Here is a 15,448-nt window from a genome sequence, read left to right as displayed (position 1 = left end):
TGCTGCCAACCCGCACTGCCTGTGGTCTTCCAGTCAGGAAGTCTAACAGCCAGTTGCACAGTGAAGTGCTCAGCCCCAGACTGTCCAGTTTGTGTATGAGCTGTTGGGGGACGATTGTGTTGAATGCTGAGCTGAAGTCAACAAAGAGCATTCTGACGTAGGTGTTCTTCTTGTCTAGGTGTGTGAGGGCTGAGTGGAGAACAGTGGAGATGGCATCATCGGTCGAGCGATTTGACCGATAAGCAAACTGGTAGGGGTCCAGGGAGGGGGGGGAGCAAAGACTTGATGTGATGCATGACTAGTCATTCGAAGCACTTCATGAGGATGGGGGTGAGTGCAACTGGACGATAGTCATTGAAACAGGATGGCGATGCCTTCTTTGGGACAGGGATGATGGTGGTGGCTTTGAAGCATGTGGGAACCACCGCCTGACTCAGAGAGGTGTTATAAATGTCAGTATAAACCTCTGCGAGTTCCCAGGCACAGTCTCTCAGCACACGGCCAGGAATGTTGTCAGGCCCAGGAGCTTTCCGAGCATTGATCCTGCTGAATGCTCTCCTCACACTGTCTGGGGACAGCGTCAGCACCTGGTCACCAGGAGGAAGGATGGATTTCTGGGCGGGTGTGTTGTTGAGTGGCTCGAACCTTGCGAAGAACCCATTCAGGTCGTTCAGCAGAGATGTGTCACTGTCGCAGGTCTGTGGATGTGGTTTATAGCCTGTGATAGACTGGATACCCTGCCACAGGTTCTGTGTGTCTCTGCTGTCACTGAAGTGTTGGGAAATCTTCTTTGAGTACAGCCTCTTAGCTTTCCTGATCCCGCGGGACAGGTTGGCCCTGGCGGACCTCAGGCCTGCCTGGTCACCTGTTCTGAAGGCTGCATTTCTAGCCTTCAGAAGCTTGTGGACCTCTCCTGTCAGCCATGGTTTCTGATTCGCAGTGATGGTTTAGAGAGACATGTGATCTGCTGGTGTTGATCCACTGTGTTCTATCAAGTCCAAAGTCAGTGCAGTGTTTTCCTGAAAAATCTTACAGCACTTCCATTGCTTCATGCTTCCCTCTGCTCACAATTTTTATGAAGATGTGGATTTCATTTTCCAGCAGAACTTGGCACACTGCCAAATGTACCAATTGGTTATATATAATGGTGTAATTTTCTGAGACACTGATTTTCTGAGACACTGATGAGCACCTGTGAGATGGTGTTCAAATTATTTCAGAGTAATGCTAAATGCTATTATGGTGTGTTTAAAAATAAAAGCTACAGCATAAAGTTTCAGTTGAAAGTGGATTTGTTAGTGAGATTATTGACTGGTTGCAAAGCAAAAATGAGTTTTACCATTACCTGCTTAGATTGCTGACAAACTCTAATGTTATGCAGTAATTGAATTATGATGTGCATGTAAACACATTTAATAAGAGTTTTTTTCTGAATAATTAAAACAGAACTGCAATAAAGATGTACTCCGCATATAAACATCTCACACTAATGGCGTAGTTTTTTTCTGCTTTTACAGAAGAGAGTAACATCGTGAGGTTGATTTAATGGTAGTACACTGGATAACATACTGCATAAAATGGGTTTATTCAAATTCTTTAGGAAACTGGTTACATTAAACCTTTTAAATTGAGTATAAATAATGCATTTTTAAATTCAAATTCAAATGCATTTTGTAATCCCCCCTCACCAACAGTAACTATTCAGTAACAATGAAAGCAATTTGCAGTTGTCTATTTGAATTTTGAATTATGACATTGTCTATTTGAATGTGATTGACAATATTGTGACGTGTTTTCTGCTTACAGATATCTCAACGAACGCCACGAACAGGCCAAGAAGGACATGAAAGGGCTGGAAGAGACTGTTGTGAGTACTTACCCTTGAAAAGCATTGGAATTCTATATTAAAGAAAAAAAATGTAACAATAAATTCTATTCTGTCTTTGTTACCAAGGCTCGTGAGCTCCAGACCTTGCACAACTTGAGGAAGCTTTTTGTTCAAGACCTCACGACTCGAGTTAAGCGAGTGAGTATTATCAGATGAAGAAACAAGTTGTATGCATCATGTTTTAGCTTGAGTTTGAGGATAGTTCCTGTCCATTTTAGTGCATGTTTCTGCTCGAGTTTTTTTTGTGTGGCAATTTTACCATTTCTGCTGAAAATTGGGAGATGTGAATAAAATCTGTTTAATTTCTCATTCTGGTCAGTTAAAGTGTCCATGAGTTATTTCATGCCTATTGAGCTGGTCAAACACATTGTCATTGTTTTGTTGTGGCATCTGTCAAAAATAGAAAGGCTAAAATGTATCAATCATAGTTGAAAGACAACAAAAATGACAAAAAAAAACAATCCATAAGCTAAATTAGATTCAGGATTACCCAAGTTCTGACTGCTGACAAACTCTGATGTTATGCAGTAATTGGATAGTGATGTGCATGCAAACATACTTAAAAGGAGCTTTTTCCAATTAATTAAAACTGAACAGCAAGTAAACACCTCACACTAATGGCATATACTTTTCTGTCAAAAATAAAAAGGCTAAAATGTATCATTCATAGTTGAAAGAAAAAAAAGTTATTCAAAAAGAAGCCCAATCAATAATCTAAATTAGATTCAGGATGAACAGTGCAAATGTATGCTCACTGCACTTGTAGTAGTAGCTTTGTGTAGTGGTGTGTTGTTCTGTGTTCTGGAGAAATGTATGTTTGGAAAGTCTTCAGATCCTTTAAATTGTTAGGTTTTTTTTCCATCTGTCTGCACTCAGTTCCCCTCAATAAAAAGTGAAAATAGAATTTCAGACAATTTAGTAAATTTATTAAAAAGGGAAACAATAAAATGTCATATGAATGTAAGTATTCAAATCCTTTAAGATGTTTACACACCTTGATTGGAGTCCACTTGTGTTAAATTAGTTGATTAAACATGATTTCAAAAGACAAAACCCTATGTAAGGTCTAACTGCTAACAATACATGCATATCACATCCAAACTTTAGCCATGTGAAGGAACTGCTTGTAGAGACCAAATACAGATTTTACAGCATATTGAGAAAATATTGAAATAATATTATCAAGTATTGAAGTATGCTTTTTAATATTATATTGATTCTTAGAAACACTTTGTTGATTTTTAATTAGTAGATTACATGCACAGTGTTTTAGACAATGGCAGTTTTTTGAACATTGAAAAAACAAATGCAATATTCCACCTTATTTGCAGTATCAGAACATAACTAATATATTGCAGTGTATTAACTCTTTAACACTTGTATTATTCAATGTATTTCACAGAACCAGGTACCTACTGGCACACAACCCTATAAATGATGCATTCAACATTTTGTTTTTGTCCATGGAGCTAATCAGGTCAGCTTATATGTCTTATATTATGTATTTTATTTTTTTTCTGCAGAGCGCAGAATTGGATCCTGATGATAGTGGGGGGTTTTCCACCCAAAAGCAGAAGATTTCCTTTCTTGAGAACAACCTGGACCAGCTTACAAAAGTGCACAAACAGGTTAGTGTGTCCGTAGTGGAATGGTCTGGTGGTAGTGATGAAATTCTGCATAGTGCTGCAGGTTCTGCAGAGACTCTGAATAGAACGATTGCTTTCCACAGGCAGAAGAGGTCTATAATTTATCAAAGTGCCCCATATACTCTAACACAGGGACACGCAGCCTCTCCAGTGCTCTCAGACATAAAACACATGAACACCAGCATCTCCTCATGAACACTTCGCCTTCAGTTCTGTTCTGTACATTCATTGTACATCCATCCATTTTTTTTGTATTTTTTTCCCCTTTCTCTGGCACAACCCAAATTGATTCTCTTTCTCTCCCTCTCTCTTTCTCTATCTCTCTCTCTCTCTCTTTCTCTTCCTCTCCTTCCCTCTCAGCTTGTCCGTGATAATGCAGATCTGCGCTGTGAGCTTCCGAAGCTGGAGAAGCGTCTTCGCTCTACGGCTGAGCGAGTTCGGGCGTTGGAGGGTGCACTGAAGGAGGCCAAAGAGGGAGCCATGAAGGACCGGCGCCGCTACCAGCAGGAAGTGGAGCGCATCAAGGAAGTTATGAGGGCCAGAAACCCTTTCCGCCGCCCTCACGCTGCTCTGATTGGTCAGTAAAAATTCTTTAATGACTTCAGAGAATACTGAAGTCATCCAGACTATGAAGAAACACATAAGGATACATGTAGGAACTTAAAAATGTGTTAAACAAACCAAAATACTCTGTGAAGCATTTAGGGTTTTTTTTTATCTGGGGAGCAGTTGACTTGTTGTTTCTCTGATAAACGTATCCTGTAGAACAGAGGGAACTCTTGCTCTTCCTTTCTTGTGGCAGTCCTGATGAGTGCCACTTTAATCAAAATCTTTTTGACGGTCTTTGTGGTGACTGCACTTGAGGATTCTTTCACCTTTCTTGAAATGTTTCAAATTGACTATCCTTCATTTCTTCATTTTCTTCATTAATTTCTTTACTTAGTTGAGTAGCTTTTGCTTCTCATAATAAGGATTAGAATATTACTTTACAACTTTACAGCTGATGCTCTCAAACACATAAAGAGGCAAGAAATTCAAGTTTAAGTAAGTCTTGATGAGTTCAGCACAGCTGTTAACTGAAAGCCCGAATTGCCAGTGACACTACCTTATAAAGCTGACAGAGAAAATCCTGCCAAGGTGTGCAAAAAGTAATCTAAGGAAGAGGTTCTAATGTAAAATATAAAACATAATCTGGTTTGTTTAACACTTTTTTGTTTACTAATAATTATATATGTTTGGATGACTTTAAAATAATCTGCAATGCAGAACATTTTTCTATAATAATGAAAAAACAATGGAAATTTAGTGAGTGTCCAACTTTTGCCTGGTACAGTACATCGTTCCAATATGCTACTGAATCTGTTTTAAAGTATGTTGATTTACCACAGTGGCAAATATTCAGTGTAGTTTATTATTACAACATTTTACTGATTGACACATTGGGCCGTACAGTTCCCATAACCTTCAAAGGATCTTCTTTACTGTTGATAAATGTTTATATTAAAAACTATTTAAATTACATAATTAATACTCGTGTACTGATGTTTTGCACTTTGTGTGTGGCACATATAACCTTCTTAATATCTATATGTTTTATTTTCATGCTTTATTTTTTCAGCCAAACCAATTCGCCCAGGGCACTACCCCGTCTGCGCTCCAGTCAATCACATGTTTATGCGCAGCAGTGATCCACCAATCACATTTAAGAATGCAATGTTCCAGAGTGATGCTCAATCACTATTTCCACCCACTGTACCAACCCACATGAGCTCTGACTTGAGTCAAATCAACAAGTGAGTTTTTTTTTTTTTTTTAGCTTATTTTTTATTCTGCCCTATTATTTTACACTAGTCTATCTGTAAAGATTATTATGCATTTGGTGTTTATGCTCTTAATGCATAGACATGTTTAATTTTTTTTCAGAACTCCAGTGGACAGACACAAGACAGCAAATTCCACAGAATCTCTGGACTCCACTCACAAGCTCAATGTAACCAATGGTAAACCACCTCTCACACTCCTTTTCTATATATCTATTCTGCCAGAGCTGCAGGTCAGTCCTCAGTGCTCATTCTGCTGGACCTCTCGGCCGCATTTGACACAGTCAACCATGACTTCCTCCTAACTATACTCTCAAACATGGGGATCGCAGACAATGTGCTGTCATGGTTCAGATCGTACCTCACTGGGCGCTCGTTCAAGGTGTTGTGGCAAGGACAGCTGTCCTCAGCCCGCTCCTTATCCACTGGGGTTCCCCAAGGTTCGGTACTGGGACCCCTTCTCTTCTCCATATACACCACCTCTCTTGGTCAGGTTGTCCGCTCACACAGATTTTCCTACCATTGCTTTGTTGATGACACCCAGCTATACCTGTCGTTCTCACCTGAAGATCACTCAATCTCTGCACGGATATCGCAGTGTCTCTCTGACATATCCTCATGGATGAAGGAGCATCACCTTCAATTAAATCTCTCAAAGACTGAACTTCTGGTTATACCAGCAAAACCATCTTTTCAACACAACTTCTCTATAAGTATCGACTCTCTCTCTCTCTCACCGACAAAGGTTGCTAGGAACCTGGGTGTTCTGGTTGATGACCAACTCTCCTTCACGCACCATGTGGCCTCAGTTGCTTGGTCCTGCCGCTTTGCGCTCTATAACATCCGAAAAATTAGACCGTTCTTGACGCAACAGGCCACCCAACTCCTGGTGCAAGCGGTCGTCATCTCACGCCTCGACTACTGCAATGCCCTGCTAACTGGCCTCCCGTCCTGTGTAGTAAAACCACTCCAGATGATCCAGAACGCAGCAGCACGTCTGGTCTTCAACCAGCCAAAACGGGCACATGTCACCCCGCTGCTCATTGAGCTCCATTGGCTACCAGTTGATGCTCGCATCAAATTCAAAGCTCTTACAATCGCCTACAAGGTGATGACAGAACAGGCTCCTTCCTACCTGCACTCGCTCCTGAAGGCTTAGGCTACCTCCCGGCCGCTGCGCTCCTCCAATGAACGTCGCCTCGCTTTGCCAAACATTCACACAAAGCAATCCAGACTGTTCTCATACAGAGTTCCCCAATGGTGGAACAAACTACCTTCCACTACCAGATCAGGAGAATCTCTCGCTATCTTTAAGAAACTCCTGAAGACACAACTCTTCAAAGAGCACTTACTCTCTTAACACCTCTAACACACTAACTACTTCTAACCTCATTTTCTTCTTCCCCTCCTTCACTCCTCTATCCTATTATTCCCCTTTGACCTCCTTTTATCCCTATCCAAAGTTGTTTTTACCTTTAAACTTATTTTACATTGTACTTGACTATTGTAAGTCGCTTTGGACAAAAGCGTCTGCCAAATGTAATGTAACATAATGTAATGTAATGGTGTGGTGGTCTTTCTGGTGTATTGCTATCTTGGCAACAGAAAACACAGGTGCGCCACTGACTGAAAACAACCTAGACAGATGTTAATCAACTTACCATGTGCCAAAATACAAAATAAAATAACATTATTCTACATCAAAACAAACTATAGGTCATTGTTATATTACTGTTGTGTTGTGTTAAATTACCTGCTCGCATTGGACACATCCAAGTAGCTGCGCCATTAAAATAGCAATCTGCACACCTGGCTCTTAAAGGAAATGACCAATGACATGCCGATTAGTTTATTGTATGTTGCACCCTAAACACACCTATGATTAATTAAGAGAATTAGAATTTTGAGCCGCTTAAAGTGTATTTTTCTGTCGTTACAATAGCAAATACACACTGACGCACTAAATCAAGCTGTGCAGCGTGTGGTTAATGGCTTTCCAATACAGGTGCATCTCAAAAAATTTGAATATCACTAAGAAGTTACTTTATTTCAGTTTGAAATGTGAAACTTATATATTAACTAGATGTATTAAAGTGTATATTTATTTAATTGTTGTTGATTAGGGCTTACAGCTAATATAAACCCAAAAAGCAATATCTCAGAAAATTAAAATATTATATAAGACCAATTGGTACTTTTGGCAGTGTGGGCAGGAAAATGCTGGAAAATGAAATGTTTTTCTTTTATCTTTGAAGTAATGAAAACAGAAAATCTCAGATGGTCTGATTACAGTTATTTTTAATTTTTGATGGAAAGATAAATTTAAAATGTGTTTTATTCACAGGTAATGCCACAGACATCAATGACAACAGGTAAGAAATGACTCAGGTGAATCATGTGAGTCCTGTAACCAGGTTTTACTGTTAATCTTTTTGTGTGGTACTCATTAATACCCACCTGTATCCTTTATTTATTCTGCTGCAGTGTTCCTCTCAGTGACTGCAGTGGCACATCTGACCAGCTGAACCAACAACAACACATCTTCCAGCAGGAGCCTGCAGCCAGCTAATCACTTAGTGCAGGTAACCCTCTGATATATTTACTGTAGTGTTCACAATACAATACAAATACATATTTTTAGTACAAAGCCAAAAGCCAGGCATACATGCTCTTATTATTATTATTATTATTATTATTATTATTACTATTATTATTAGGGGTGTGCCATATCATATCGTACGCAATAATATCGCCAACATTTCTAAATATCGTGAACGGTATTATACCCTGAAATATCGTGACATATCACCCACCCCTAATTATTACATCAGGGTACTACTTTTTTGCTGTTTTTAGCTTAATAAAATTTACACTGTTCTCATTTCCTATTATATATCTACTAAAGACAAATTACACCTGTCCAGTATCATTTATTTTTATATATATTTATATATTTAAAACGCTTGATTTTTTTTATATCTCAGTTATGGGTGTGCCAATAATAAAATAATGAAATTAATGTTATTATTTTTTAAATTCAGTGTTTTGTCATATCGCCAAGAGTATCATTATCATAAAATATTGCAATATTATTTTATGGCCATATCGTCCACCCCTAATTATTATTATTATTATTATTATTTTTATTATTATTATTATTATTATTATTATTATTATTATTATTATTATTATTATTATTATTCATTAAATTATATATTTATAAACTGACGAAGCATAATGTTAGGGCTTGGCGATTTTGTAAAAAATATATATTCTTATATCTAATATTTGAGAGATTCATGATTATGATTACAATTTTTAGTTATTAAATGACAATTATTTTTTCCAAATAAACATCACCATTTAAAGTGATGCACAGTTTGTTATTTTCTTTACATTTAATTTATTTTTTTATGAATAGTAATCAAACTTACCTGCGGATTTTTTTTCTTTTCAAAACTGTGCAAACTAACCTCTATGTATTTCAGTTAAATAAAAGTATATATTGTCGCTGTCCAATAAAACATCTACACAACAGCAATGGAAGAGAAATCAATGTGGAGAAAGTTTATTTGGGACAATTTTGAATAATATATCGATTTATCCATTAACCGATAATTTTGATACAGTGTAAGGGACAATTTGTGTGTTTAAATTGTGTAGAAATAAAATACAAAAATCGCAGCCACATAAAAAAGAGCTCTGTACAGGTTTCTGACAGAAGCACAGGTCTATTATAGTCCAGCAATGACAGAGATGGCAAAGATGTTTAAAAACTCCAGCAGCACTGCTGTGTTGCTGTGTTAAAGGATATATGCTACAGTACAGTACCTGCTTGTGATTACTGTTAAAAGCTTATAAAATATGCAGCCCTGCCTATAGAATGCCTTTATTCATTTATATTATAAATCTTTATAAAAAAAAATGAAAGGAATGATTGCTTGTTTCTTATCTTATCTCTGTGCAGATGGCGCATTGTGAATCCTGCTCTGTATATGTGCATGCTGCCTGCAACGAATCCTCAGTGAAGCCCTTCTGCCTACTGTTTATTAACCCATCTCCCATTATGTTTTGAGATTTCATATAGTGTGATATTTATTGAGAGGTATTTATTGTGATAAGCTGCTGTGAGACAGATTGTAATGGTATTTTATCCTCTACTACACTATTAAGTTATTCATATGACTGGGAGGAGCACTGAAAGGAGGTAGTAAAACATACACCCAGCAGACGGCACTAGAAGAGAAGCCCTGAGTCACTTTCTGCTGCTTTCTAATCTTAATGTGTTGCATTACAACAACAGTGAAAATAAGCTAAAGGGGACATATTGTGTAAAACTCACTTTTGGCGTGCTTTCGTATTTCCACTTGGGTCTCGATTGCCCCTAAAAAAAAAACAAAAATCCATCTGTTTTCTGTGAATTAGCTGAAATACTGATATTTATACCAGGAATCAAATGCTTCTATGAGCCATTTACATAGAACCACCCTGGCACTGCCCCTTACTTATCAACCCCCACCAGAACCCAACTCACTTAATCAGCTGAAGATCTGCCATTTCGATCATCTTGGTTGAGAACCTCAGACAGTGCACACCAGGATTAGCCAGCAGACCTCTTGTGAAGGAGGAATCTGTATCTACTATTTGTGACAAGGCATCAGATGAGTGAGATGCAAGTACTTTCAAATAACAAATAGAGTTTTGTGCTTCTATTGCAGTTAAGCATGAACTAGCTTGTTCGTGTTTTGCCATTTACCTCAAACTAACACTAACATGTGGTGAACGCTAAGTGTAAACATGGAGCAACAGCTTATTTGCATAAAAGTGACAGAGCCTTAAATGGCTCATTCTGAAAGGGACTGAGCTGGTGAGATCTCTTGATGTGAGAGAGATTTTAAGCAAAAAAGTTTAATGAATGCATAAACCTATTCTAACTTGTGTAAAAACGAGGTATAATATGTCCCATTTAATAAAAGGTAATGTAACTGGGGGATGCACATTTATGTTTCATTTTTATTAGCTTTAATCTTTCAGTCAGGATTTATAAATATCACCCTAATGCTCCAAAAAATATAATTTTTTTGGAAGGAATACTATAAAATATACTATATAAAAAAAACTTAATTCATTTTGGGATTCTCTCTAACTAACTCAGTGTTTCCAGAAAATTCCAGATAAGCCTGCTGTCTAATTTTACATAGCGCCACCTGCAGAATGATATGGGCCAGTGACTCATCTCCCAAACAATGCTTTAAAGAAACAGATGTTTCTCAAATGAGTAGAAAAGTTTCCTGTAACATGCTGTACTGAAAAGCACCAGTATGAGATTGTGAGGGAAAATGTGTAGCAACTATTTTTATACATAGAGTTAAATGAATATGTCTACTGATTTATTCATGTACATATATATATATATATTTGGTGTGAGTAAATTTATATGAATGATCTTATTTATTGTACCATTACTCTCCTAGGCTAGACATAATTTCCATACAGGATGATGATGATGAATCTGAGGATGATGAATAATTCAAGAGGCATTATATAATCTGTCGTTTGTAATATTAAAATTAAAAGGCTCATGAGTGATTAATGAATGTATAAAGAGAAGAAAAGTCAGAAACATGAGAACACATATCAGCACTACCATAACAAAACCTTCTTTTCTGATGTTTAATGTACATTAATGTAGGAAAATTGTTTCTCAAACTATGTTGGAGCCTTTCTATTGGTAATTTCTTTGTGAAATATTCACAACTATGTAAAAGGTAGATTAACAAATAAAATAAATAAAAAACAATTGAGACAATTGAATAACGTGGTTTAATGTTAAAATACAATTTTCTATAATTAGAATGTAATTGGATCAGCCTTCACATACATTATTTTGTGATATTTGTAGCTTTAACACATTTCCCAATCAGCCGGTTAAGATGACAGATTCATAAGGTAGGCCACAGTGTAAATCTCAAGTGCAAAAGTTTGGACACCAGTTGCTAGAAGCATCTAACTTAGCAAACATAAACATGGGACCTCTTTTCTGAAGGATATGTTTTTGACCATTTTTTGTATTCATTTGATGATGCCTTGATATAGGAAAACATAAAAAAATATATATATGCAGCATTCAAAATATTCCTTGACTATGTCTATATTTCTCTGTTTTTTCCCCCTCAATATTAGCGATAACTGAGCTTTAACCCTTTCGGACCTGAATAATGTGCTGAAGTGTTGAAAAAATGTCATTAATAAAAATAATGCTATTTTCTGTCTGCAGTGCACACAAAGGAACACTCTAGTATTATAATATAAAATATATATTAACATTAAATCCAATTAACTCAAATACGTATGTTTTTTTATGTTTATTGGATTGGAAGCCTGTTCTTAGCATTTTGTTTTAGATTTGACATAGATCTTTTTGTTTACAAGCCATTTCTAAAATAAACACTAAAATGAGCATGAAAAAAACATGTTAAAAAAAATAGCTCTTTTAATTTGCCTCTTTGGCTCTAATGCTTGTTTTTTTAAGCTATTGTTTTATTGGCTTATTAATGTTTTTATCTTTGGCTCATTTATAGTATATTCTGATTGATTAAAAATAAGTCTCAATTTGTGCTATGTGCAAAAAAAGCATTTAGAAAAAATAAGAAAATTCAGGGTCTGAAACGGTTAAAACGAGTAAGTTGTGATTTCCGACTTGAAAAATCAACAAGACATGGAATATAACCAATTTGGTGCCAAAGCTTATGCATATGTGTGTAATTAAGCTCCAGAAAGTTTGGACAATCCTTCTCTTTTTCAATGTGTTTTCTTTATTTTCATGACAATTTACATTGTAGATTCTCACTGAAGCATCAAAACTATGAATGAACACATGTGGAGTTTTATGTACTGAACAAAAATGGTGAAATAACTAAAAATATATATATTCTAGTTTCTTCAAAATAGCCACCCTTTGCTCTGATCACTGCTTTGCACACTCTTGGCATCATTCTCTCAATGAGCTTCAAGAGGTGGTCACCTGAAATGGTTTTCCAACAGTCTTGAAGGAAGGAGTTCCCAGAGGTGTTTATTAGCACTTGTTGCCCCTTTGCCTTCTTCACTCTGTGCTCCAGCTCACCCCAAACCATCTGGATTGGGTTCAGGTCCGGTGACTGTGGAGGTCAGCTCATTTTTTGTTCAGTACATAAAACTCCACATGTGTTCATTCACAGTTTTGATGCCTTCAATAGTCATGAAAATAAAGAAAACGCATTGAATAAGAGAAGGTGTGTCCAAACTTTGACCTGTACTGTAAGTGCAAAAGAGTCAGAGGCACTTTTATGCTCAAAGCAAATAAAAACAAGGGTTTGTTTTTGCTCTGTCTGTCTGGCTATTTGGGTATGATGATGTAACTTGGCTTGCATTCTGCTAAAGGCATTTCACAAACTTCAGTGAAGGCTATGTATTGACCTGTGCTCTGTGCCCACAAACGTTAGACCGTTTAAAAAAAGTCACAAATTGTGCTCTAATCTCCCTCCGGTTTCAGATCAGAAGATTCGATTGTGCTTTATGGACTACATGTGCTTGTTTTCTTGACTGACACTGAGCGTACTGTTGGGTTTTGTTGGGTTTTCTATAGAAACTCTATAGTAACTGTAGTCCAGGACTAGGTTCTGCATGCTGAAAACTGACCCTACATGTATTCTGCTATTATGATGCAAATAAACAGTAGTTATGCAACATTGGGCAAATGTAATGTAGTGAAGACATACAGTCCAAGCAGATGCATAATGTTTACACATATGAGCCAGTGGTTGTACAGTTGTTGTTTTCTCTTTTCTTTGCTTTTCGCTGTTCTTTTGTGACTGTGTAGTGCATGCTGCACAACATGCCTCTGTAGCAGGCGAGGACGTGCTATTCAGACCAATGTGTCAATAAAAAGAAACTCTGTCCATTCTGTTTCTTTTATTTCGTATGATTGGGAATGAAAAATGCATGTAAAAAGTGCTTATTTAACTTCATTGCATAAAGAAGTCTTTGTTTTCATACATCGGTGAAAACTAGAATCTGAGAAATTTTCATTTAGAATTTAAATGTTCAGTATTCCCATGTGCACTTTAGCTGCTTATGTTCCATAAATCTGTGTAAAACCCTCTATAATGAACAGATTAGATAGTCTGAACACAAGCTTCAGCAAAATTCAACAAAATCTGACTGATTTATAATTTGTTTTAGCATGTGAACTGTGCTACACTTGTTTGTCTTTACAGTAGGGTTAACTGTACTAATGTTTACTGTTCTTATTTAAGGATTTGTATTGTGTGAACAAAGAAAATGTAGCCAGTAATAAAAGCAATATTTTTCAGATTATCAAATAAACTTTAATATTAGATAAAGATAACCTGCATAAATATAAAACTTTTTAAATTATAAATGTATTTTTTATAGGAAAAAAATAATCCAAACTAATCTAGCCATGTGTGTAAACGTATTTGCCCCCGTGCTGCAACAACTGCAATCAAGCTTTACCGGTAACTGGCAATGAGTCTTTCACATCTCTGTGGAGCATGTTGGTCCTCTCTTCTGTACAGAATTGTTTTAATTCAGACACGTTAGAGGGTTTTCTCAAACAGACTTTGACTAGGCCCCTCTAAAACCTTTTTTTTTTATAATAATTCAGAGGTGGATCATTGTCCTGCTGCAGAACCCAAGTACGTCTGAGCTTGAGGACATAAACAATTGGCTGGACATTCTCCTTCAGGATTGTCTGGTGAACAGCAGAAATCTTGGTTCCATCTATTACAGCACGTTATCCAAACCCTGAAGCAGCAAATGAGACCATACCATTACACTACCACCACCATGTTTGAAGTTCAGTATGATGTTCTTTTCCTGAAATTATGTGGAAACACACTATTCAAATAATATTTGTGGATCAGTTTTAACACTTAACTGAGGCAGGTGAGCTCTGCAATTCTGGGTTCTTTTGTGACCTCCTAGATGAGTTGTCCATGCCCTTTTGGAATAAATCAAGCCTGGTTGTGGTTAGTGGTAAAACTGAACTTAGCCCTCCAGAAAGTGTAAAAAATTACAATTAATTTATAGAGGGGGGAAACACTTTTTCACGAAGGGCTAGATTTGTTTGAAAAGTTTTTTGTTTTTTTTTGCTCTTAACAAATTAAATCATAATTTAAAAAGTGTTTTTTTTTTATATTTACTCAGGTTATATTTGTTATATCTGATATTAAAATTTGTTAAGTTTGATAATCTGAAAAATGGAAAAAATGCTAAAACAAAATAAAACTGTATGGGGACAAATACTTTTTCACACACCTGTAGTGTAAGTCTAAGTAAATGAGGAAATGCTATTGTAAGCACACAGACAGAACCTTTTTATTAGCTGATAAGGAAAGTCTTTTATCACAGTGTGTTAAATTGACGATCAAGGGGGGATTCTTTTAAAGGAGAACTCCGGTGTAAAATTGACTTTGGCTGTAGTAAAACATGATAAAGAGTACTAATCTTTGTTGAATAGCAGCTTTCTGAGATCTGGAAATTTTGTGCTTTTTGCTCAGCACTCTGTACAACGGCTGCTTCAGGGCATATTATGCCCTTGATAAATCATTTTTTACTTTGTTATCCAGGCTCAAAATAGCTCCACGCTTTATTGGTAGAATCTGGAGGGCCCTGACATTCAAAATGAGGCATTAAGAACTTTACAAGTGCAGAAGAAGCTTATTAAAAACACTGTTTACATCTCATAGTGCAGGTAAATCTCCGGGCACCGCCATCACTGTACTGATAATGACATAGATATATATATACATAGACACCGCATAGCCTGCCTCCTGGCGTAGCAGCTGGTGCACAGTGCAAGTTCTTAAAACCTCGTTTTAAAATGTCAGAGCTCTCCGGAGTCTGACAATGAGGTGTGGAGCTACTTTGAGCCTGGATAACGGTGTAAAAAGCAATTTATTCAGCGATTTATTGGGCTAAAAGCTCAAAGTTACTGGATCTCAGGAAGCTGCAGGAGAGTGGGGGTGTGCTATTTAACAGAGGTTAGTACTCTTTTTCATGTTTTACTACACCAAAAGTAAAATATAAAAGGG

At 36.8% G+C, this 15,448-nt stretch overlaps 1 protein-coding gene across 1 annotated transcript in view; it reads left to right on the top strand.

The window, feature by feature from the left end:
* Positions 1 to 13,291, top strand: part of kif5ab (kinesin family member 5A, b) — an 86,659-nt gene extending 73,368 nt beyond the window's left edge. Inside the window, exons 21-29 of the mRNA XM_007253410.4 lie at positions 1,807 to 1,867; positions 1,955 to 2,026; positions 3,412 to 3,516; positions 3,895 to 4,111; positions 5,153 to 5,327; positions 5,458 to 5,534; positions 7,699 to 7,726; positions 7,839 to 7,936; positions 9,322 to 13,291. Of these exons, the coding sequence (XP_007253472.3) occupies positions 1,807 to 1,867; positions 1,955 to 2,026; positions 3,412 to 3,516; positions 3,895 to 4,111; positions 5,153 to 5,327; positions 5,458 to 5,534; positions 7,699 to 7,726; positions 7,839 to 7,923 (820 nt within the window). The 3' untranslated portion in view covers positions 7,924 to 7,936; positions 9,322 to 13,291. The remainder of the gene's footprint in view (positions 1 to 1,806; positions 1,868 to 1,954; positions 2,027 to 3,411; positions 3,517 to 3,894; positions 4,112 to 5,152; positions 5,328 to 5,457; positions 5,535 to 7,698; positions 7,727 to 7,838; positions 7,937 to 9,321) is intronic.
* The last annotated feature ends 2,157 nt before the right edge of the window (positions 13,292 to 15,448 follow it).

Source organism: Astyanax mexicanus, chromosome 5 (genome assembly GCF_023375975.1).
Source record: "Astyanax mexicanus isolate ESR-SI-001 chromosome 5, AstMex3_surface, whole genome shotgun sequence".
Lineage (NCBI taxonomy): Eukaryota > Metazoa > Chordata > Actinopteri > Characiformes > Acestrorhamphidae > Astyanax > Astyanax mexicanus.
The sequence above is the reverse complement of the archived record's forward strand: the minus strand, read 5'-3'. Positions and strand labels throughout refer to the sequence as shown.